At 45.0% G+C, this 25,000-nt stretch overlaps 1 protein-coding gene across 1 annotated transcript in view; it reads left to right on the forward strand.

Annotated features, from left to right (window-relative positions):
- LOC139373057 (SH3 and multiple ankyrin repeat domains protein 3-like) overlaps positions 1–25,000 on the forward strand; it is a 380,732-nt gene that overhangs the window by 296,665 nt on the left and 59,067 nt on the right. The window contains exon 15 of the mRNA XM_071113096.1: positions 6,290–6,403. Coding sequence (XP_070969197.1) covers positions 6,290–6,403 — 114 coding nt within the window. The remainder of the gene's footprint in view (positions 1–6,289; positions 6,404–25,000) is intronic.

The raw sequence follows: 25,000 nt of genomic DNA on the forward strand, positions 1-25,000 counted from the left end.
TGGAAAGGAGAGAGAGCATCTCAGTGTCAGAAGAAGCCCATCACTAATTTCCAATGGTGGGCCTATCTTGGCACCGATACATCCTTACAAAATACAACATATAAGTGGCCTGCTATTGTACCTTTCTGGACCTTCTAAACTGTCGAGCTATAGGACATTTATATGTATATGCAGTGGGGCAAAAAAGTACTTAGTCAGCCACCAATTGTGCAAGTTCTCCCACTTAAAAAGATAAGAGAGGCCTGTAATTTTCATCATAGGTACACTTCAACTATGACAGACAAAATGAGAAAAAAAATCCAGAAAATCACATTGTAGGATTTTTTATGAATTTATTTGCAAATTATGGTGGAAAATAAGTATTTGGTCAATAACAAAAGTTTATCTCAATACTTTGTTATATACCCTTTGTTGGCAATGACAGAGGTCAAACGTTTTCTGTAAGTCTTCACAAGGTTTCACACACTGTTGCTGGTATTTTGGTCCATTCCTCCATGCAGATCTCCTCTAGAGCAGTGATGTTTTGGGGCGGTTGCTGGGCAACACGAACTTTCAACTCCCTCCAAAGATTTTCTATGGGGTTGAGATCTGGAGACTGGCTAGGCCACTCCAGGACCTTGACTAAATACTTTTTTGCCCCACTGTATATATATATATATAACTTTTAATACTGGGCTGAATAGTTGTGGTAAATTCAATTGATTGGACAAGATTTGGAAAGGCACAAACCTATAAGGTCCCACAGTTGACAGTACATGTCAGAGAAAAAACCAAGCCATGAGGTTGAAGGAATTGTCCATAGAGCTCTGAGACAGGATTGTGTTGAGGCACAGATCTGGGGAAGGGTACCAAAAGATGTCTACAAAATTGAAGGTCTCCAAGAACACAGTGTCCTCCATCATTCATCACCAAGACTCCTCCTAGAGCTGGCCGCCAAGCTAAACTGAGCAAATGCGGGAGAAGGGCCTTGGTCAGGGAGGTGAACAAGAACCCAATGGTCACTCTGATAGAGCTCCAGAGTTCCTCTGTGGCGATGGGAGAACCTTCCAGAAGGACAACCATTTCTGCAGCACTCCACCAATCAGGCTCAGTAAAAGGCACATGACAGCCCGCTTGGAGTTTGCCAAAAGGCACCTAAAGGACTCTCAGACCATGAGAAACAAGATTTTCTGTTCTGATGAAACCAAGATGGAACTCTTTGGCCTGAATGCCAAGCATCACGTCTGGAGAAAACCAGTGACGCATGGTGGTGGCAGCATCCTGTGGGGATGTTTTTCTGTGGGAGACAAATCAGGATCAAGGGAAAGATGAACAGAGCAAAGTACAGAGAGAACCTTGATGAAAACCTTCTCCAGAGCGTTCAGCACCTCAGACTGGGGCGAAGGTTCACCTTCCAACAGAACAACGACCCTAAGCACACAGCCAAGACAATGCAGGAGTGGAATGTCCTTTAGGGGCCCAGCCAGAGCCCGGACTTGAACTCAATCTAACATCTCTGGAGAGACCTGAAAATAGCTGTTCAGCGAAGCTCCCCATGCAACCTGACAGAGCTTGAGAGGATCTGCAGAGAAGAAAGGGAGAAACTCCCCAAATACAGGTTCCGCTTGTATCATTATACCCAAGAAGACTCAAGGCTGTAATCGCTGCCAAAAGTGCATCAACAAAGTACTGCGTAAAGGGTCTGAATACTTATGTAAATGTGATATTTCTGTTTTTTTATACACTGGCAAACATTTCTAAAACCTGTTTTTGCTTTGTCATTATTGGGTATTGTGTGTAGATCGATGAGGGGAAAACATTTAATCGAGTTTAGAATAAGATTGTAAAGTCATTATTTTTTGAAGAAGTCAAGGGGGTATACACGGTATACTGCTGTGTGTGTGTTAGTGTGCAAGAGAGACAGAGAGAGAGTATGGTTTAGTGTGTGCTGGGGGAGAGTGAATATTTATGTGTGTGTGAATGACTCAGCTTTGAGCAGTAGCGCGAGGCTTGGCTAAAATTAAAATGAGCTGTCGGTCGTCACACACACGCGCGCTCGTTTGGTGGGGATGCGGTGGAGCTTGCAGGCAGGGCAGGATGTGTGTGGAGTATAAATAACTCTGCATCGCCACTGATGCTATTTCTGGACCAGGCATCGTGACACTCAACCACAGGCAACCTCAGACAGGACACTGACACACACACACACACACACACACACACAGACACACAGACACACACACACACACACACACACACACACACACACACACACACACACACACACACACACACACACACACACACACACACACACACACACACACATACACACACACACACACATACACACACAGACACACACACACACACACACACACACACACACACACACTACTGCACTTACATACTCTACATACAAATAAATACATACAGACACACACACCTCAGTCAAATGCAAAACCTTCCAATCATAGTTTAAGCTCTAATGAGGTTTATTCTGCTCCTTTTGTACAGTATCTCTCTCCAGCTCCCTTTCATTCTCACCTCTCTCACCATCCCTCTTTGTCTTTCATTCTCTTTCCCTCCCTCTTTCTTTGTCCATCCCCTGTGTATGATGACTTTATTAGTATTTCATTGGGCCTGTCCTTGTCAGCAACAGTAAAATGGTGTGTGGAACAATAGCTGTCCAGCTATTGTTGCAGTGGAATGACAGCATAACACCCTGGCTCTCAGAGGTGTGAAGACTCTGTTGAGTTCCCAGTCCAGTATAACTTACTCTTCACATAGAATATAATGGGAACTATGACCCGTTGCTGCAGCTATGACTGTTTCCTACGGCTTGTGCTGCCTGCTTGTGCTGCCTGCTTGTGCTGCCTTCTACACATTCAAGATTAGTTGAGTTTCTGCCGCTTTACTAAGTGAAATGTTTTGAAACCAAGTTTAAAGCACTATACCAGCACTATACCAGCACTATACCAGCACTATACCAGCACTATACCACCACTATACCACCACTATACCACCACTATACCACCACTATACCACCAAAGCATTTGTTATTGTTCTATGAGGTGACTGAAACCCTGTGTTGTAATCATCTGTCCTCTGTCACCCACTGCTGTGTACCTGTGGAGGTGATTATTAACCCGTATGAAGCCTGTGGTGGTGTAGTACTGTAGCAGTTGTTGTCCAGTGTTTGGCTGATCTATGTCCTGCTGAGGTGTTGATTGTGAACTGTTTGGCTAGTGTAGCTTTACACTGTATTACACCATGAGCGTTTGGCTTTAACCTCTGTCACTGACTCAGTCCCTCATCTTACTGTTATTATTTTCTGGTTATGCTTCTTCTCTCCTCTCCATCAACCCCATGTCCTATTTCCCTTGTTTTCTCACTGTTATTTCTCCCCCATGTTCCTCCTTGCCTTCCTCTTGAACTCTAAATATTTCCTTAATATCTTCTCCCTCTCTCTATTTTCTTCCCTCTATGTTTCTCCCTCTTTCCCTCTCTCTGGCCTTTCCCCCAGTGCATCCTGGGTAGTGAAAGAAACTCTGGTACCACTTAGTCACTAAACACACACAGCTCTGTTTCAGGGCCACTGAGTGCCAACATCTGTTTCCCGCGGACAGTAGTCATGTGGCATGCCAACCAGGCCTTGGCACACGCCACAAGAGAGTGGCAGTAGAAGGGTGACACTCTTAAAACAGGCTTGGTTCTGTGTATGTGTCTGTATCTGTTTGTTTTTTCTGTGTGTGTCTCAAGGGACCAGGGTTATTTGAGGTTTTTATAAAGTGTATTTCATCTGCTGTCACTCACTCTTACCCCCCCCCCTTCTCTTTCACTCTCTCCAGAGTGATCGATCATGGTCATCTTTGGTCAGTCGGGTTGTGTTTGCGGCACTGTCAGGGGTCGCTGCATGGTGTTCATGTGAACTGTTTTCCGGTTTTATTGGTGAGCCTGCCGCATGAAGCACACTGTTAATGTCACGTTGGTATAAATGATTCAGGAGACAGGCGCAGTTTTTTTTTATTACTCCCAAATTACGGCGTGTCGTGTGAAAGGCACGGGGACGAAGACCAAAAAACACTATACAAAACACATGGTTGAAACCCAAACAAGTACCTCGAATAAATAACACAAGCGCACAATGAGACGAGACCCGTAATCATCTGCACAATCCACAATGGGATGAATGCCAAAAAACAATAGAACAGGTACTCACACACACCAACGGACATTGTAACAATAATCGACAGCACCATGGTGAACCAAGAACACACTTATACAGTTACTAATCTCTGGGAATAGGGGCCAGGTGTGCGTAATGAATGTTCTGGACGGATCCATGACAGTTCAATCGTTGGCTCATGTCTTGTGACTGGGTTATGGGGAGCAGAACCAATCAGAAAGACCTGTGGGATTTGTTTCCTGACCCTCAATAATCTGTAGTTCAGCATGTCATCCTGATCAGACGTTGGTGGTTCAAAAATGATGCATTCATGTTGTGTTGGAATAGAAAACATGACTCCAAATGATACTTACTTACTTAACATTTCTGCACACTTTTTTTTAAGTTTCACTTTTCTTACATACCCAATAGTTGACATTCATCAATATAGGGGACTATAGTTGTCATGAATAGAATACAATGTTCATGTGATTTGAGGTGTTAGTTTGGTGTGACTCAGATGAAACATTTAATTTGAAGTATGAATGTTGATGTGGGATATGAGTTGATATCAGAGAGAGGATTAAGTGGTGACGCGATGCTGTGGGGTTTTTGAGGAGCTTAAAGTGGCTGTCTGCTAATTGGCAGGCTGGTTTCCTGGTCCTTGATTACAGCTAGCACAGGGTGTATTCAGCTGGAGAAGGTGAATTAGAGGGGGGGGAATCAGCTCCCTGAAGGTCTACCACTTTTCACTGTTGACACGTTTCTGAATGGAGTGAAGGCAAGCTGATGGCTTAGTGCTGTGTACTGATTCCGTGCCAAGTTAGCGTAGAGAGGGCGTATACGCAGGAGATTCACAATGATGCAGGTTTAATCTATGATCAGAGAGAGGGATCAGAGCATGTTTCCTCCACCAGAAAGGGTCGATGCAACTGCTTTTCCCGATCATAGTGAACCCTGCCTGTGCTCAGAGTTCTTGGACTGGGCGTCTGGTTCCTTGCTGATTTGCTATTGGTAATGTAGCAGATGTGAACTCGGAGGCTAGTGAAGTGCTAGTGCAGTTGCCAAATGATTGTGACGTCACCTGTCCTGTGATGTAAGAAATTAACTGTTGCGAATTTATAATCCTATTCAGGAAAAATCATTTTGACAGACCAATAATCCAACATGTTAACATCCCATCATTCTAACATTCCCCAGACCAGCCCCATGCTGCAACCTGACTTTGCCGTAACCTAGCAACCATGGAAGGATGAGGCTCAGTGAAGCACAGCCAGAGTTCCAGCTGGTGTTCTCTGGTGTGTGTTTGTGTGTGTGTGTTTTCTTGTGTGTGTGTATGTGTGTGTGCTGGAATATATGCGTGTTCAGCTATTTAGCCTTCTTGTTAGCCTGTGTGTGCTAGGGGTAATGTGTGTGTGTGTGTGTGACAAAATATATGTGTGTCCAGCTCTTTAGCCTTCTTGTTAGCTTGTGTGTGCTAGGGGTAATGTGTGTGTGTGTGTTGGGATAATGGATGAGCTTAGTGGAAATGAGCGCTTGTCTCAGTCCTGCAGCGAAGATCAATATCAACCATACATTCATCTCTAATTACCACAGCAGGGCTCACATGAACACACGCACACACACACACACAAGTTCTTAGCCTTGACTAAGAGCACACACATCCCCTTCTAATGCAATATCTGATGGCTAGCTACTTCGTGATTGCCATTGGTGGGTATGTGTCTGTTATTTTGAGGAAATAAAATGTCAGGTATTCCTTGGTAATGAGGCCTTCTGACATCAATGGGACTTCCTGGTTAAATATAGGTTAATATTTAAATAAAAACATTCAATTGTCTCCACTTTATCCACAAAGGATACAAGAACTGTGTGATTATTGACTCCACTCAACATTCTGTGACATCGACTTCCCTTTCAGCCACAGTGGAGACTCATCTGTTAACCTGCAATGTACTGTACATTTGCTGTAGTTAACTATTTTTTTCTCTCTCTCTCTCTCTCTCTCTCTCTCTCTCTCTCTCTCTCTCTCTCTCTCTCACTCTCTCTCTCGCTCTCTCTCTCTCTCTCTCTCCCTCTCTCTCTGTCTCTCTCTCCTTCTGTCTCTCTATGTCTGTCTCTCTCTCTCTCCCCCTGTGTCAGTGTTGAGTATAGGAGAAGGAGGTTTCTGGGAGGGCACGGTCAAGGGGAGAACAGGCTGGTTCCCTGCCGACTGTGTGGAAGAGGTTCAGATGAGACAGTATGACCCTCGGCTAGGTAAGGACTGGAGAACACACACACGGGCATACACAACATACACTCTCACTATTCACTGGGTGAACTTACTTGGGTTACCTAGCCCTGTCCACAGGGTGGTGGAACTATGGGTGCTGTCCACAGTGCTGAACAGGCTGGTGGAACTATGGGTGCTGTCCACGGTGCTGAACAGGGGGTGGAACTATTTACTGCTGTCCACGATGCTGAACAGGCTGGTGGAACTATGGGTGTTTGGTCACGGTGCTGAACAGGCTGGTTGATCTATAGGTGTTGTCCACGGTGCTGAACAGGCTGGAAGAACTATAGGTGCTGTCCACGGTGCTGAACAGGCTGGTGGCACTATAGGTGCTGTCCACAGTGCTGAACAGGCTGGTGGAACTATAGGTGCTGTCCACGGTGCTGAACAGGCTGGTGGCACTATAGGTGCTGTCCACGGGTGCTGAACAGGCTGGTGGAACTATAGGTGCTGTCCACGGTGCTGAACAGGCTGGTGGAACTATAGGTGCTGTCCACGGTGCTGAACAGGCTGGTGGAACTATAGGTGCTGTCCACGGTGCTGAACAGGCTGGTGGAACTATAGGTGCTGTCCACTGTGCTGAACAGGCTGGTGGAGCTATAGGTGCTGTCCACAGTGCTGAACAGGCTGGTGGAACTATAGGTGCTGTCCACAGTGCTGACTCAGCCCTGTATGTACAATATTATGTATGCTGACCTCTAATGTTTATACCCTGACTGCGGACACACACGAACCAATGCATGCACGCACATTCACACGCGCGCACACACACACACACACACACACACACACACACACACACACACACACCTGAAGATGCCCACAAACACATGATCTACTCTCACGTACTCTGTTGAGGAGGTGTCTCACTCAGAAAGAAGTTAAAAAGAGCACATAAAAAGACATGGGGGAAAACATACAGGTACCTGCCAAAATAATGGAAACACTTAAGTCTTAGTCACCAGGTCTCAACCCAATTGAACACTTATGGGAGATTCTGTAGCGGCGCCTGTGTTAGCGATTTCCACCACCATCAACAAATGATGGAATTTCTCGTGGAATAATGTTGTCGCATCGCTCCAATAGAGTTCCAGAGAAAAGTAGAATCTATGCCAAGGTGCATTGAAGCTGTCCTAGCTCGTGGTGGCCCTTATGTTGGTGTTTCCTTTATTTTGGCAGTTACTTGTATATGTTGCATTCATTAATGTACTCTCTATCTCTGCATGTTTAGAGTAACAGTCAATACATACACTATACATTGATTATCGGAAAGTAATCAGACACCTTCAATTTTTCCACATTTTGTTACATTACAGCCTTATTCTATAATGTATTAAATATTTTTTTTGCCTTCATCAATCTACACACAATACCCCATAATGACAAAGTGAAAACAGGTTTTTGATATTTTGTATGTATTAAAAAAGTTTAAAAACTATTCAGACCCTTTGCTATGAGACTTGAAATTGAGCTCAGGTGCATCCGGTTATCATTGATCATCCTTCATATGTTTCTACAACTTGTTTGGAGTCCACCTGTGGTAAATTTAATTGATTGGAGATGATTTTGAAAGGTCTCACAGTTGATAGTGCATGTTAGAGCAAAAACCAAGCCATGGCCGCCCGGCCAAACTGAGCAATCGGGGGAGAAAGGGCCTTTGTCAGGGAGGTGACGGAGCTTCAAAGTTCCTCTGTTGAGATGAGACAACCTTCCAGAAGGACAACCATCTTTGCAGCACTCCACCAATCAGGCCTTTATGGTAGAGGGGCCAGACTGAAGTCACTCCTCAGTAAGAGGCACATGGAGTTTGCCAAAAGGCACCTAAAGATTCTCTGGTCTGATGAAACCTAGACTGAACTCCAAGCATCACTTCTGGAGGAAACCAGGTACCGCTCATCACCTGGCCAATATTATTTCTACGGTGAAGCATGGTGGTGGCAGCATCTTGCTATGAGGATGTTTTTCAGAGGCAGGGACTGGGAGACTAGTCAGAACAAGAGAAAAATGAATGGAGCAAATTACAGAGAGATCCTTGATGAAAACCTGTTTCAGACTGGGGCAAAGGTTCACATTTGGGTCTGAATACTTATGTAAATGTGATATTTCTATTTAATCTGAAAACTTTCTGAATAAACTGTATCTACAAAAGTATCTGGACACCCCTTCAAATGAGTGGATTTGGTACTGACAGGTGTATAAATCGACAGCACAGCCATGCAATCACCATCATTTTTTGGCACAATGACGCTGACAGAGATGGTCGACTCGCTTCGCGTTCTTAGGAAACTATGCAGTATTTGTTTTATTTATGTATTATTTCTTACACTGTTTCCCCAGGAAATCTTAAGTCTTATTACATACAGCCGGGAAGAACTATTGGATATAAGAGCAACGTCAACTTACCAACATTACGACAAGGAATTTGACTTTCCCGAAGCGGATCCTCTGTTTGGACCATCACCCAGGACAATGGATCTAATCCCAGAAGCCGACCCAAAACGACGGCACCGCAGAAGGGGCCGACAGAGCAGCCAACTGGTCAGGCTCCTTGGACGTGCTCATCGCCCATCGCTCCAGAGTATACTACTCACCAATGTCCAGTCTCGTGACAACAAGGTAGATGAAATTCAAGCAAGGGTTGCCTTCCAGAAAGACATCAGAGATTGTAACATTTCCTGTTTCACGGAAACATGGCTCTCTCGGGATATGTTGTTGGAATCGGTTCAGCCACTGGTCTTCTCCATGCATTAAGCTGACAGAGATAAACAACTCTCTGGGAAGAGGAAGGGCAGCGGTGTATGCTTCATGATTAATGACTCATGGTGTAATCATAACAACATACAGGAACTCAAGTCCTTATGCTCACCTGACCTAGAATTCCTTACAATCAAATGCCGGCCATATTATCTCCAAAGAGAATTCTCGTCAGTTATCATCACAGCTGTATACATTCCCCCTCAAGCAGACACCACAACGGTCCTCAAGGAACTTCACTGGACTCTATGTAAACTGGAAACCATATATCCTGAGGCTGCATTTATTGTAGCTGGGGATTTTCACAAAGCAAAATTGAGGCTACCTAAATTATTTTAGAATATTGATTGCAGTACTCGGGGGGGTAATACACTCGATCACTGCTACTCTAACTTCCGCAATGCATACAAAGCCCTCCCCCGCCCTCCCTTTGGCAAATCCAACTACAGCGCCATCTTGCTCCTAGCGTCTTATAGGCAGAAACTCAAACAGGATATAACAGTGACTAGAACCATTCAACGCTGGTCTGACCAATCGGAATCCACGCTTCAAGACTCGGTGAGTGAGTTTATAAGGAAGTGCATTGGAGATGTTGTACCCACTGTGACTATTAAAACCTACCGTAACCAGAAACTGTGTATGGATGGCGGCATTCGCGCCAAACGGAAAGCACAAACCACCGCATTTAACCATGGAAAGAGGTCTGGGAATATGGCTGAATATAAACTCTGTAGTTTGTCCCTCTGCAAGGCAATCAAACAAGCGAAATTACGGAACAGGGACAAAGTGGAGTCGCAATTCAACGGCTCAGACACGAGATGTATGTGGCAGGGTCTATAGGAAATCACGGACTACAAGAAGAAAACCAGCCACGTCATGGACACCGACGTCACACTTCCAGACAAACTAAACACCTTCTTTGCCCGCTTTGAGGATAATACAGTGCCACCGTCACGGCACTCTAACAAGGACTGCGCCCCCCCCTCTCCTTCTCCATGGCCGACTTGAGTAAAACATTTAAACGTGTGAACCCTCGCAAGGCTGCATCCCGAGCCGCGTTCTCAGAACATGCGCAGACCAGCTGGCTGTTGTGTTTACAGACATATTCAAACGCTCCCTATCCCAGTCTGCTGTCACCACATGCTTCAAGATGGCCACCATTGTTCCTGTACCCACGAAGGCAAAGATAACTGAACTAAATTACTCTACCGCCCCATAGCACTCACTTTTGTCATCATGAAGTGCTTTGAGAGACTAGTCAAGGATCATATTACCTCCACCTTACCAATCACCCTAAACCCACTTTAATTTGCATACCGCCCCAACAGGTCCAAAGACGATGCAATCGCCATCACACTGAACACTGCCCTATCCCATCTGGACAAGAGGAATACATATGTAAGAATGCTATTCATTGACTACAGCTCAGCATTCAACACCATAGTTTCCTCCATCAATCTGGAGGTCCTGGGTCTCAACCCCGCCCTATACAATTGGGTCCTGGACTTTCTGACGGGCCGCCCCAAAGGTGGTGTAAGTATGAAACAACATCTCCACTTCACTGACCCCCAACACTGGGACCCCACAAGGATGTGTGCTCATCCCCCTCCTGTACTCCTTGTTCACCCACGACTGCCTGGCCATGCACGCCTCTAACTCAATCATCTAGTTTGCAGATGACACTACAGTAGTGGGCTTGATTACCAACAATGACGAGACAGCCTCCAGGAAGGAGGTGAGGGCCCTGGGAGTGTGGTGTGAGGAAAATAACCTCTCACTCAGCATCAACAAAATAAAGGAGATGATCGTGGACTTCAAGAAACAGCAGAGGGAGCACCCCCCTATCCACATCGAAGGGACAGCAATGGAGAAGGTGGACAGTTTTAAGTTCCTAGGCATCACATACAAACTGAAATGGTCCACCCACACAGACAGTGTGGTGAGGAAGGCGCTGCAGCGCCTCTTCAACCTCGAGAGGCTGAAGAAATTTGACTTGTCACCCAAACCCCTGTCAAACTTTTACAGATGCACAATCGGGAGCATTCTGTCGGGCTGTATCACAGCCTGGTACGGCAACTGCACTGCCTTCAACCACAAGGCTCTCCAGTGGATGGTGCAGTCTGGGCAAACTACCTGCCCTCCATGATACCTACAGCATCCGATGTCACAGGAAGGCCAAAAAGATTATCAAGGACAACAACCACCTGAGCCACTGCCTGTTCACACTGCCACCATCCGGAAAGTGAGGTCAGTACAGGTCAGTAAAGCTGGGGTCGAGAGACTGAAAAACAGCTTCTATCTCAAGGCCATCACTAACTCAGAGTTGCTGCTGCATACATTGAGACAACAATCACTGGACACTTTTATAAATGGATCACAAGTCACTTTAAACAATGCCACTATAAATAATGGCACTTTAATAATGTTTACATATCTTACATTACTCATGTCATATGTACAGTATGTACTGTATTTTATACTATCTATTGCACCTTGCCTATGCCGCTAGCCCATCGCTCATCCATTTATTTACATGTACATATTCTCATTCAGCCCTTTAGATTTGTGTGTATTACAGCTGAAGTCGAGTCATTAAAACTAGTTTTTCAACCACTCCACAAATTTCTTGTTAACGAACTATGGTTTTGTCAAGTCAGTTAGGACATCTACTTTGTGCATGACACAAGTAATTTTTCCAACAATTGTTAACAGACAGATTATTTAATTTTATAATTAACTGTATCACAATTCCAATGGGTCAGAAGTTTACATACACTAAGTTGACTGTGCCTTTAAACAGCTTGGAAATTTCCAGAAAATGATGTCATGGCTTTAGAAGCTTCTGGTGGGCTAATTGACTTCATTTGAGTCTATTGGAGGTGTACCTGTGGATGTATTTCAAGGCCTACCTTCAAACTCAGTGCCTCTTTGCTTGACATCATTGCGTTCTGTCTCCTAGAGATGAACGTACATTTTTGCGAAAAGTGCAAATCAATCCCAGAACAACAGCAAAGGACCGTGTGAAGATGCTGGAGGAAACAGGTACAAAAGTATCCATATCCACAGTAAAATGAGTCCTATGTCAACATAACCTGAAAGGCCGCTCAGCAAGAAAGAAGCCACTGCTCCAAAACCGCCATAAAAAAGCCAGACTACGGTTTGCAACTGCACATCGTACTTTTTGGAGAAATGTCCTCTGGTCTGATGAAACAAAAATAGAACTGTTTGGCCATAATGACCATCGTTATGTTTGGAGAAAAAAAGGGGATGTTTGCAAGCCGAAGAACACCATCCCAACAGTGAAGCACGGGGGTGGCAGCATCATGTTGTGGGGGTGGTTTGCTGCAGGAGGGACATGTGCACTTCACAAAATAGATGGCATCATGGAGGTAGGAAAATGATGTGGATATATTGAAGCAACATCTCAAGACATCAGTCAGGAAATTAAAGCTTGGTCGCAAATGGGTCTTCCAAATGGAAAATGACCCCAAGCATACTTCCAAAGTTGTGTCAAAATGGCTTAAGGACAACAAAGTCAAGGTATAGGAGTGGCCATCACAAAGCCCTGACCTCAATCCTATAGAATATTTGTGGGCAGAACTCAAAAAGTGTGTGCGAGCAAGGAAGCCTACAAACCTGACTCAGTTGCACCAGCTCTCCATTCAGGAGGAATTGGCCAAAATTCACCCAACTTATGGAAGGTTGTGGAAGGCTACCCGAAACATTTGACCCAAGTTAAACAATTTAAAGACAATGCTACCAAATACTAATTGAGTGTATGTAAACTTCTGACCCACTGGGAATGTGATGGAAGAAATCAAAGCTGAAACAAATCATTCTCTCTACTCTTATTCTGACATTTCACGTTTCACGTTCTTAAAATAAAGTGGTGATCCTGACTGACCAAAGGAATTTTCACTAGGATTAAATGTAAGGAATTTTGAAAAACTGAGTTTAAATGTATTTGGCTAAGGTGTATGTAAACTTCCAACTTCAACTGTAGGTAGTTGTTGGGGAATTGTTAGATTATTTGTTAGATATTACTGCACTGTCGGAACTAGAAGCACAAGCATTTCGCTACACTCGCATTAACATCTGCTAACCATGTGTATGTGACCAATCAAATTGGATTTGATTTTATCAAACATTGGCAGTAAAATGGCCTTACTGAAGAGCTCAGTGACTTTCAGTGTGGTATCGTCATAAGATGCCACCTTTCCAACAAGTTAGTTTGTCAAATTTCTGTCCTGCTAGAGCTGCCCCGGTCAACTGTAAGTGCTGTTATTGTGAAGTGGAAACGTCTAGGAGCAACAACGGCTCAGAACGGGATCTCCGAGTGCTGAAGCATGTAGCGCATAAAAATTGTCTATCCTCAGTTGCAACACTCACTACTGAGTTCCAAACTGCCTTTGGAAGCAACGTCAGCAAAATAATTGTTCGTAGGGATCTTCATGAAATGGGTTTCCATGGCCGAGCAGCCGCACACAAGCCTATGATCACCATGCACAATGCCAAGCGTCAGCTTGCTGCCATTGAACTTTGGAGCAGTGGAAACGTGTTCTCTGGAGTGATGAATCACACTCCACTATCTGGCAGTCCGACAGAAGAATCTTGGTTTGGCAGATTCCATGAGAAAGCTGCCTGCCCCAATGCATAGTGCCAACTGTAAAGTTTGGTGGAAGAGGAATAATGGTCTCGGGCTGTTTTTCATGGTTCGGGCTTGGACCCTTATTTCCAGTGAAGTGAAATCTTAACGCTACAACATGCAATGACATTATAGATGATTCTGTGCTTCCAACTTTGTGGCAACAGTTTGGGGAATACCTTTCCTGTTCAGAATGACAATGTCCCTGTGTACAAAGCGAGGTACATACAGAAATGGTTTGTCGAGATCGGTGCGGAGGTACTTGACTGGCCTGCACAGAGCCCTGACCTCAACTTCCATCGGACACCTTTGGGATGAATTGGAACGCCGACTGTGAGCCAGGCCTAATCACCCAACATCAGTGCCCGACCTCACTAATGCTGGTGTGGTTGAATGGAAGTGAGTCCCCGCAGCCATGTTCCAACATCTAATAGAAAACCTTCCCAGAAGATTGGAGGCTGTTATATCAGCAAAGGGGAGACCGACTCCATATTAATGCCCATGATTTTGGAATGAGATGTTCGATGAGCACACATCCACATACTTTTGGTCATGTCATTCAGGGGTCAGTATCTATCCAGTCATATCGTCAATCTTTGTAGATTAATTTTTAATGTTTTCTTGAACGTGATTTTTTTTCTTCACTTTATGGGATAAGGTGAGGAGGGGTGAGGAGAGAGTGTCTGGGTGAGAGTGCGAGAAGCTGAGAAAAGGGAGGTGTCTAAACACAGGAGGGAGTGAGATAGTGAAGGAGAAGAATAAGGGAGAAAGGACAGAAGAGAAGAAATTAATGAGGCAACTCTTTATTTTTCACCACTCTCCTTCCTGTCTTTCCTTATTCCCTCTCCTCTCTTGCTGTTTCCCCCTCTCCCTCCCTCATCTCCCTCTCTCTTCTCTACTTGTCTCTTACCACTCCTCTCTTTGTATTTCTCTCCTCCCTTATCTCTCTCTCTCTCTCTTTCCCCTATTTGTCACTTACCCCTCTTCCCTCTGTTTCCCTCCCCCTTATCTCTCTCTCTCCTCTATTTGTCTCTTCCCCCTCCTCTCTCTTAATTTCCCTCCCCCCCACTTCTCCTTCTCATTCCATGTCCTTCACCCCTTTCCACTGAGTATTGAAGTACAGAAACATTATATATTTTTTTAGATTGTTTAATATTAACTCAGCAAATGATTTTGGTGCAATAAATAAGTCTAGCTAAATAGATAATGCTCAACAGTTAAGGATATGCAGTTGTTTTTGCAGGAATTTGATGTATCCTAGGATACTTCAACGGTCATGAAATAATAGATAGAGGACTAGAGGACACACACACAGAAAGACAATCGCACACAAACTCAGGCACACACATTCACACACGTAGACACAAGCATGCACACACTCAGAAAAGCACACACTTGTTTATCTGGTAAGCATTGAGGCATCACTGACAGTCATGGCAATATGTCTCAGCTCAGCTCAGTGAAGCAGGAAAGACAGCCCTGTCTACAATTAACTAACCTAAACAACACTGCTCCCTGTGTCTGTGTGTTTGTGTGCGTGCGTGCGTGTGATTTTGTCTGTGTGTGTGTGTGCACATAATGTTTTATCCATGTGTTTTACCCGTGTATGCGTGAGTGTGTAGTTGTGTAGTTGTATTGAAATCAGAGTGTGGGTTTGTGAGTAACTGACTGTGTGCTGCAGGGTCTCTTATACATCACCCTGTGTCGTGACTCTCACTGTCTCATCCCCCTTAATCTATCCAACTGTCTTTGTCTCTCTTTCCCTCTCTGTCTCTTTCTCTCTCTTTTTCTCTCCTCCCATTCTCTCCCTTTCCACCTCTCTGTGTTGATTTGGTGATACGATTTTAGTCAGGGTCAGAGAGAGAGAGATAGAGAGAGGGAGAGAGATAGGGGGATGGATAGGGGTAGCGTTAAGGCTAGGGTCAGGCCATCAGTGAATCTGTTGTTATTTATTGTGACACCTCTCTCTCTCTCTCTCTCTCACACACACACACACATGCACACGCAGACACACACACAGACACACACACACACACAGACACACCTGCGCACAACCACATCGCCAAGGGGACATTAATCTGGGGATGACATTTTATCATTTACTGCAGGTAGGAGAGAGATTAAAAAAAGGGAGAAAGAGATTATTGGAGAGAAGGAAGGGGGAGAGGACAGAGGGATGAAGGGAAGGGAAAGAGAAGGGGAGAAGGAGGGAGAGAATGAGAGTGAGAAAGAAAAGGATATTGATCGAATTCATTAACTCAACAATGAGTGATGTATTTAACATTTACATTAGAGTTATTTAGAGTATGCTCTTATCCAGAGTGACTTACAGTTAGTGCATTCATTCAGCTAGGTGGGACAACCACATATCTCAGTCGTAATTTAATTTTTTAAGTAGCTATCAGGAAAGTCAGAGCTAGCAAGGGGGAAAAAAGTCAAGTACAAATGTTAGTTCACCAAATAGAGGGGGGGGGGGGGGGTGCTGTGGGGTTATTTAAGATCATCTTTGAAGAGGTAAGGTTTCAGATGTTTTCGGAAGATGGACAGGGACTCTGCTGTCCTAGCTGGTTCCACCATTGGGGTGCCAGGACAGAAAATAACATTGACGAGGCTTAGCGGGAGGTCAGAGGTGGGAGGTCCAAGAGACCAGAGTTGGCAGAACAGAGTACTCGGTTGGGGTGTAGGATTTGAGCATAGCCTGAAGGTAGGGAGGGGCAGTTCCTCTTCCTGTTCCGTAGGTAAGCACCATGTTCTTGCAGTGGATGCAAGCTTTGACTGTTTGCCAGTGGAGTGTCCGTAGGACAGGGGGAAAGTTAGGGGGATTGAATACCAGGCACGCTGCATCGTTCTGGATAAGTTGCAGGGGTTTAATGACACAAGTGGGGAGCCCAGCCAACAACGAGTTGCAGTAGTCCAGATGGGAGATGACAAGTGCCTGGATTAGGACCTGCGCTGCTTCCTGTGTGAGGTAGGATCGTACTCTACAGATGTTGTAAAGCTTGAACCTGCAGGAGCGAGTCACTGCTTTGATGTTTGCAGACATCAACAGGGTGTTGTCCAGGCTCAAGGTTCTTTGCACTCTGGGAGGCGGACACCGTGGGGTTGTCAACCATGATGGAGAGGTCTTGGAGTGGACATGGCTTGCCCGGGAGGAATACAAGCTCCTTCTTGTCAAGGTTGAGCTTGTGGTGGTGAGCTGACATTCAAGCTGAGATATCTACCAGGAACGCAAAGAAGGGGGGGAAAGAGAAAAGTAATTGAGTGTCATCTGCATAGCAATGACAGGAAATACCATGTGAAGTTATAACAAAGTAAATTGACTTGTGTATAGAGAGAAGAGGGCCTTTGGTGCAGTCAGAGATCCTCTCCATATCACCTGGTATGAGCGACCTAACAGGTAGGATGCAATCCAAGAGTGTGCAGAGCTTGAGATGCCCAGCCTGAGAGGGTGGAGAGGAGGACCTGATGGTTTATGTTGTTCAAGGCAGCTGACAGATTTAGGAGGATGAGAACAGAGGAGAGAGAGTCAGCTTTGGCAGTGCCGAGAGCCTCCATGACACAGAGGAGAGCAGTCTCGGTGGAGTGACCCATCTTGAAGCCTGACTGGTTAGAGTCAAGAAGGTCGTTTGGAGAGAGATAGCAAGAAAGTTGGTCAGAGACAGCATGCTCAAGTGTTTTGGACATTTAAGAAGAGACACAGAGGAGAGCAGTGACACAGAGGAGAGTAGTCTTGGTTGAGTGACCCATCTTGAACCCTGTGGAATCCCTCTAACTGGTTAGAGTCTGGTTAGAGTCAGTTAGAGTCAGGAAGATCGTTTGGAGAGAGAGCGAGAAAGTTGGTCAGAGACAGTACGCTCAAGTGTTTTGGAAATTTAAGAAGAGATACGGTCGTTTTTTAGGTCAGAGGGGTCGAATGTTGGTTTCGTGAGAAGGTGAGCAACTCTGGCCATTTTTAAGTCAACAGGGACATAGCCAGTGGTCAGGGATGAGTTGATGAGGGAAGTGAGGAATGAGAGAAGGTCTCCAGAGATGGTCTGGAGAAGGGAGGAGGGGATGGGGTTTGAGCGGACAGGCTGTCGAGTGGCCGGACCTCACAGTCGCAGGATTTCATCTGGAGAGAGAGGGGAGAAAGAGGTAAAGGCTTAGGTTAGTTCTGTGTGAGTAGGACCAGTGGACTCAATAGGCTGAGTGAATGAGGAGCGGATGTCGTCAACCTTCTTTTCAAAGTGGTTGAAAAAGTTGTCTGCAGGGAGGGAGGGGGTGGAGGATTAAGGAGAGAGGAGAAGGTGAAAAATGGTTTAAAGCTTGACATTTAGAATGAAATAAAGTGGCTTCAGCAATGGATACAGAGGAAGAGAAGGTAGAGAGGAAAGAGTTAAATGATGATAGGTCCTCCGGGAGTTTTGTTTGTCCGTTTTTGCTCAACTGCCCGCAACCCTGTTCTGTAAGCTCGCAATGAGTCACACAGCCACGGAGCAGGAGGAGAGGGCCGAGCCGGGAGGAAAGAGGACAGTGCAAGTGCCGGGGCGGCAGGTAGCCTAGTGGTTAGATTTCGGGCCAGTAACCGAAAGGTTCCTAGATCAAATCCCAGAGCTGACAAGGTAAGAATCTGTCATTCTGCCCCTGAACAAGGCAGTTAACCCACTTTTCCTAGGCTGTCATTGTAAATAAGTATTTGTTCTTAACTGATTTGCCGAGTTAAATAAAGATTAAATAAAAAAATCATATGATGCAGAAAGGGAGGAGAATACACAGTAAATATAAGTGTTCATTTAACTCCTATAGAATTGAATTCAACACTGTTGTCACGCCCTGACCTTAGAGAGCAGTTTTATTTCTCTATTTGGTTAGGTCAGGGTGGGATTTGGTGTGGCCATTCTATGTTGTCTATTTCTTTGTTAATAAAATAAATCATGAACACTTTTCAAGCTGCGCTTTGGTCCAACTCGTTACAACTGTTTCAGATAACATTTGGTCCCAGTCTACATAGTGTTAAAGTTACTCTTGTAATGAACATGATGGGAGACAGAGAGCTGGTTTCAAGCGCAGGGCGCAGCACAAGTTTATTCCAAAGGAACACAGGAGGAGGCAGGTAGCTGGGTCCAGGGGCAGGCAGAAGGTCATACACAGGGGGTCCAAAAAGGCAAGAGAACATGCAGGTAAAAGACTAGTAACGTAGTCCGGGAGATCAGGCAATATTTTGTTAACAGGAAATCTGAATAGGCTAAAGTACAGGCAGAGAATAGGCGTCGTTAGTGAGGCAGGCAAATCTATCATACACAGGAGGATTGCATTACAGGAAACCCAGCCCTCTGAATAGAAGTCTGTCACAAAACAAACAATACCTCACAATGATGGGGTGTGAAGAACTGAACTAAATAGTGTGTGATAATGACATACAGGTGTGTGAACAGGTGATCAGAATCCAGGTGATCTGGAGAGTGAGCTGCGTTCAGTGGATCTACGTGTTTGAGAGTGTGAGTTGGAAGCAGACGTTACAACTCTACAGGTTGTGTCACATTTTCAGAGTTCATTTGTGTTAAAATTCACACATAATTTTTTTTTTTTTTTTTTTCAATTTAAAGTTTATTAAGTTTTCTTGTTTTTCAATCAACCAACAAAACACATTCCACATTCACAGATGTGACAGGCTTTAAAAAAATACAAAAATAATAATACTTTTGAAAAAATAAAAATACAATTAAAATAAATGATAAAGTCAAATAAAAGCATTTATTTTTCTTAATCTATATATTTTCCTTGGTACATATATATATATATATATATATATATATACATACATGCATACATACGTACGTACATACATACGCACATATACATACACACACACACATACGCATACGTACTCAAAAACTAAATTAAAATAAAAACACACACAATTTTTTTTAAATTCCACTGAAATAGGTTGCTTGTCACGCCCTGACCTTAATATTATTTGTTTTCTTTATTGTTTTGGCTAGGTCAGGGTGTGACATGGGTGATGTATGTGTTTTTGTACTGTCTAGGGGTTTTGTAGGTTTATGGTGTTGTTTCCTTTCTAGGTGTTTATGTATGTCTATGGTTGCCTAGATTGGTTCTCAATTAGAGGCAGCTGTTTATCGTTGTCTCTGATTGGGAACCATATTTAGGCAGCCATCTTCTTTGGGTATTTCGTGGGTTATTGTCTATGTCTAGTTGCCTGTGTTTGCTCATTTATAATATAGCGTCACGTTCGTTTTGTTATTTTGTATAGTTTGTTTAAGTGTTCTTCGTCTTATTAAAGAAGAATGTATTCATATCACGCTGCACCTTGGTCTCCTCTATACGACGAACGAGACTGAATAAAGTGCGAGGAGGGATACAGGAGAATGGAGGAACGATAAAGATATAAGGGTACACGGCTAGCACGGAAGCCCGAGAGGCAGCCCCAAGATTTTTTTGAAGGGTGGCACACGAGGAGATTGGCTAAGTCAGGTAGGAGACCTGAGCCAACTCCTCGTGCTTACCGTGGGGAGCGTGTAACTGGTCAGGCACCGTGTTATGCAGAGATGCGCACGGTGTCTCCAGTGCGCATTTCTAGCCCGGTGCACTATATTCCAGCTCCTCGCATTGGCCGGGCTAGAATGAGCATCCAGCCAGAACGGGTTGTGTCAGCTTTACACTCCAGACCTCCAGTACGCCTCCACAGCCCAGTACGTCCTGTGCCTGCTCCCCGCACTCGCCCTGAGGTGCGTGTCCCCAGCCCAGTGCCAACACCACGCACCAGGCTTCCTGTGCGTCTCCAGAGCCCTGTATGCCCTGTTCCTCCTCCCTGCACTCGCCCTGAGGTGCGTGTCCCCAGCCCAGTGCCAACACCACGCGCCAGGCTTCCTGTGTGTCTCCAGAGCCCTGTATGCCCTGTTCCTCCTCCCCGCACTCGCCCTGAGGTACGTGTCTCCAGCCCGGTACCACCAGTGCCGGTATCACGCACCAGGCCTACAGTGCGCCTCCAGGGTCCAGTACTCCCTGCTCCTCGCACTCGCCCTGAGGTGCGCGTCTCCAGCCCGGTACCAACAGTGCCGGCACCACGCACCAGGCCTACAGTGCACCGCCAGGGTCCAGTACTCCCTGTTCCTGCTCCTCGCACTCGCCCTGAGGTGCGAGTCCCCAGCCCGGTCCCTCCAGTGCCGGCACTAGGCATATAGTGCGACTCGGCAGTCCAGTACGCCATGTTCCTGCTCCTTGCACTCGCCCTGAGTTTTGTTATTTTGTATAGTTTGTTTAAGTGTTCTTCGTCTTATTAAAGAACGTGTATTCATATCACGCTGCGCTTTGGTCTCCTCCATACGACAAACGTGACATTGCTTTTACACTGCAATGACTGCATAATTTTACACTCCGATTAAATTCTGACACTAGAGCTCATTGACTCCTCATAATGTTGAAAATACTCACCCGGGGTTATAATAAGTCAACACTGTCATTTTTACACCCCCTTTTTTACTGTGTAGGGTCGACGAAGCAGAATCATGAGAAATTAGGGAGAATGATTTAGCAGAAGGGAGAGATTATAAGATAGAGGAGAGAGTGAGGGAAGATTGTGATGGCACATGACCATCTAGGTACGGGCTGAGTGTAACGGCTTTCGTCGTCAGTCAGTGTTCATGTTTGTTTATTGAACTGAACTCTAATACAAAATAACAAGAGAATAAATTAAACCGAAACAGTGCCGTAAGGTGCAAACACTAAACAGAACATAACTACTCACAAAACCCATGTGGGAAAAAGCTACCTAAGGATGGTTCCCAATCAGATACAACGATAGACAGCTGTCCCTGATTGAGAACCATACCCGGCCAAAACAAAGAAATACAAAACATAGAATGCCCACCCAAATCACACCCTGACCAACCCAAGAATAGAGACAGAAAACGCTCTCTACGGTCAGGGCGTGACAGAGTGGTTAGGGTTGGAGGAAAGGGAGACAGAAAACGCTCTCTATGGTCAGGGCGTGACAGAGTTGTTAGTGTTGGAGGAAAGGGAGACAGAAAACGCTCTCTACGGTCAGGACGTGACAGAGTGGTTAGGGTTGGTGGAAAGGGAGACAGAAAACACTCTCTACGGTCAGGGCATAACAGAGTGGTTAGGTTTGGAGGAAAGGGAGACAGAAAACACTCTCTACGGTCAGGGCGTGACAGAGTGGTTAGGGTTGGAGGAAAGGGAGACAGAAAACACTCTCTACGGTCAGGGCGTGACAGAGTGGTTAGGTTTGGAGGAAAGGGAGACAGAAAACGCTCTCTACGGTCAGGACGTGACAGAGTGGTTAGGTTTGGAAGAAAGGGAGACAGAAAACGCTCTCTACGGTCAGGGCGTGACAGAGTGGTTAGTGTTGGAGGAAAGGGAGACAGAAAACGCTCTCTACGGTCAGGGCGTGACAGAGTGGTTAGGTTTGGAGGAAAGGGAGACAGAAAACACTCTCTACGGTCAGGGCGTGACAGAGTGGTTAGGTTTGGAGGAAAGGGAGACAGAAAACACTCTCTACGGTCAGGGCGTGACAGAGTGGTTAGGGTTGGTGGAAAGGGAGACAGAAAACACTCTCTACGGTCAGGGCGTGACAGAGTGGTTAGGTTTGGAGGAAAGGGAGACAGAAAACACTCTCTACGGTCAGGGCGTGACAGAGTGGTTAGGTTTGGAGGAAAGGGAGACAGAAAACACTCTCTACGGTCAGGGCGTGACAGAGTGGTTAGGGTTGGTGGAAAGGGAGACAGAAAACACTACGGTCAGGGCGTGACAGAGTGGTTAGGTTTGGAGGAAAGGGAGACAGAAAAGGAAACAAAGTAGTGATCAGAGACTTGGAGGGGGATTTCAGTTAGATTAGAAGGCGAAAAGCCTCTAGTAAAAAGGAGGTCAAGCGTATTGCCTGCCTTGCAGGAGGGGACTGGGAAAGGGTGAGGTCAAAGAGGCAAGGAGGGGAAAGAGAGAGTTGGAAAGAAATGTATCAAAGGCGCCCAGTTGAAAAGCAGTGAGCAATTATCAGAAAATTAGCTTATCAAGGTGTCAAGCTCATTGAGGAACTCTCTAAGGGCACCTGGTGGGCGATAGATGACAATAATGTTTGTCATCTATCGCTTGAGTGGACAAGTGACAGTGAAAGCATGGAATTCAAATTAAGAGATTGACAGGTGAGGGAGACAGGTGAGGGAGAAATTTCCACTTAGGAGAAATGAGTGCCACCACTGCAACGACCAGATGCTCTCGGACTATGAGAGAAAACGTAGTCAGATTAAGAGAGAGAAGCTGGAGTAGGAGTGTTCTCTGGTGTGATCCATGTCTCCGTCAGTCTAGAGACTGAAGGGCAGCATACAGTAGGCTAAGATCAAATCGGCATTCAATTGCGCGCAGGGTACACAAAATTAGAAGGGTTGGAGCCAAGGGGTGGGGGAGCGTCTGTAAAGCCTATAGGGAGAGGAGTGAACAGAAAGTTACCAAAGCTACAAAAGAGCAAAATGAGATCATCTGAAAATAACTAGGTAAGATACTCAAGTGAGACAGTGGTGTGGTGGAGCCCTCCTCTCTTTCCTTCCTCAAATAAATCAGCAGAACAACTCGGCAGAACCATCTTTTTTTCAGCTTCAAGCTGCTGCTGTGGGTGTATAGGTGTTTGCATTTGTTTTTGTAGGTGTGCGTGTGACTTAACATGGGGATCTCACAACTTTTTAATCTAAGTTGTGTTACTGACCGTTTTAGCTACTATTTAGTTTTAGTAACAAGGTTTGACATTTCTTAATTATTTATTTATCTTATTTTCTTTCTCTCTTTTCCTCCCTCCTTCTTCCCTTTCATCTCTTTCCCCCTTTGTCCCCTCACTCGCTCCATCCCTGTCTCCATCCCTGTCTCCATCCCTGTCTCCATTCCCTCCGTCCCTCCTCAATGCTGACTAGTTGAATGACTCACACACTTATGAATCACCAGTCAGATACAGACTGCTCTATTTTTAGCCGGGAGTCTCTCCTCCCTCCCCTTCCTCTATGTCTATACCTCACTCTCTAGCTCCTTCTCTACTCTCCTGGAATGGTAATCACAGGACCTCTGCAACAGGAGAGGAAAGGGAGTCATGGTTGAGAGAGAAAAGAAAAGAAGAGAGAGCAGGCAGAAGAAAGAGTTGTGGGCATTGAGGAGGCATCACACACACACAGATCTAATAACTAGCTAGGGCGGCATTTGATCCCAGAGCTCTGAGATGAGGCAGTAATAATGACATCATGCAGAAGCTCTAAAGTGCTATGTTTACAAGGTCATGCACGTTAACACGCCTCTCTCCTGATGATATGATGATATGATGAGATACTTTAGTACAAAGAGATGGACAAGAAGAGGAAATGAGATACAGACAACATAATACAATGCTAACAAATCTAATCGCCAAGTCAGTCAATGAATCATGGCATGACCTTAGGCAGATGTGTATAGGAGAACCCGATGAGACCAATACTCACTTTTTTTTAGGTAAATCCAAATCTCTGACAGACACAGCACTATTGATCCCATCTAGTTGTGATCGCTTACAGCAATACATGTGTATGGGTTATTAGCCTCTGATGGAGGCAATATGCTAATTCTAAAACACACACACACACACTGTAAGTAACACTATTGGTCTTAGTGTTACCTGTAAGTCAGCAGAGATATTAGCATAGCCAGAGAGAGAGGGAAGAGAGAAAAGAAGAGAGAGAAAGAGAGAAGAAGAAGAAGAACGAGGGGGAGGGAGGGAGCAATTGTAGGAGGACATGTATTTAGCATGAATTATTATTTTTATTTAAAAAAAAATGGGTGTTGGGTAGATCAGCTTTGATATTGCAGTTAGATTGTAGCTTCCATCAATGTAATTGTCTGCATCATTTCCAATCCCCCATATATTTTTAATGAAGACATCAAAACTATGAAATAACACAGATGGAATCATGTAGTAACCAAAAAAGTGTTAAACCTCCTGCTGTGTTCCGGTCGAATTGGACCAAGTTTACAAGTTATTTAATTCTGATTGTCATAAGGTCCAGGACTTTGTCCACACAGGGCATCTGAACACACAAAATACACTTGGATGATATTCATAAAATTTGGGGTGTTTTATTTAACTATTGTGGTGTTCCCGGTCAAAAATGACCGGTCATTAGAAATGAATGGGTGAGACTACAATTAGTGT

The sequence above is a fragment of the Oncorhynchus clarkii genome, chromosome 2 (assembly GCF_045791955.1).
Source record: "Oncorhynchus clarkii lewisi isolate Uvic-CL-2024 chromosome 2, UVic_Ocla_1.0, whole genome shotgun sequence".
In the NCBI taxonomy this organism is placed as follows: domain Eukaryota; kingdom Metazoa; phylum Chordata; class Actinopteri; order Salmoniformes; family Salmonidae; genus Oncorhynchus; species Oncorhynchus clarkii.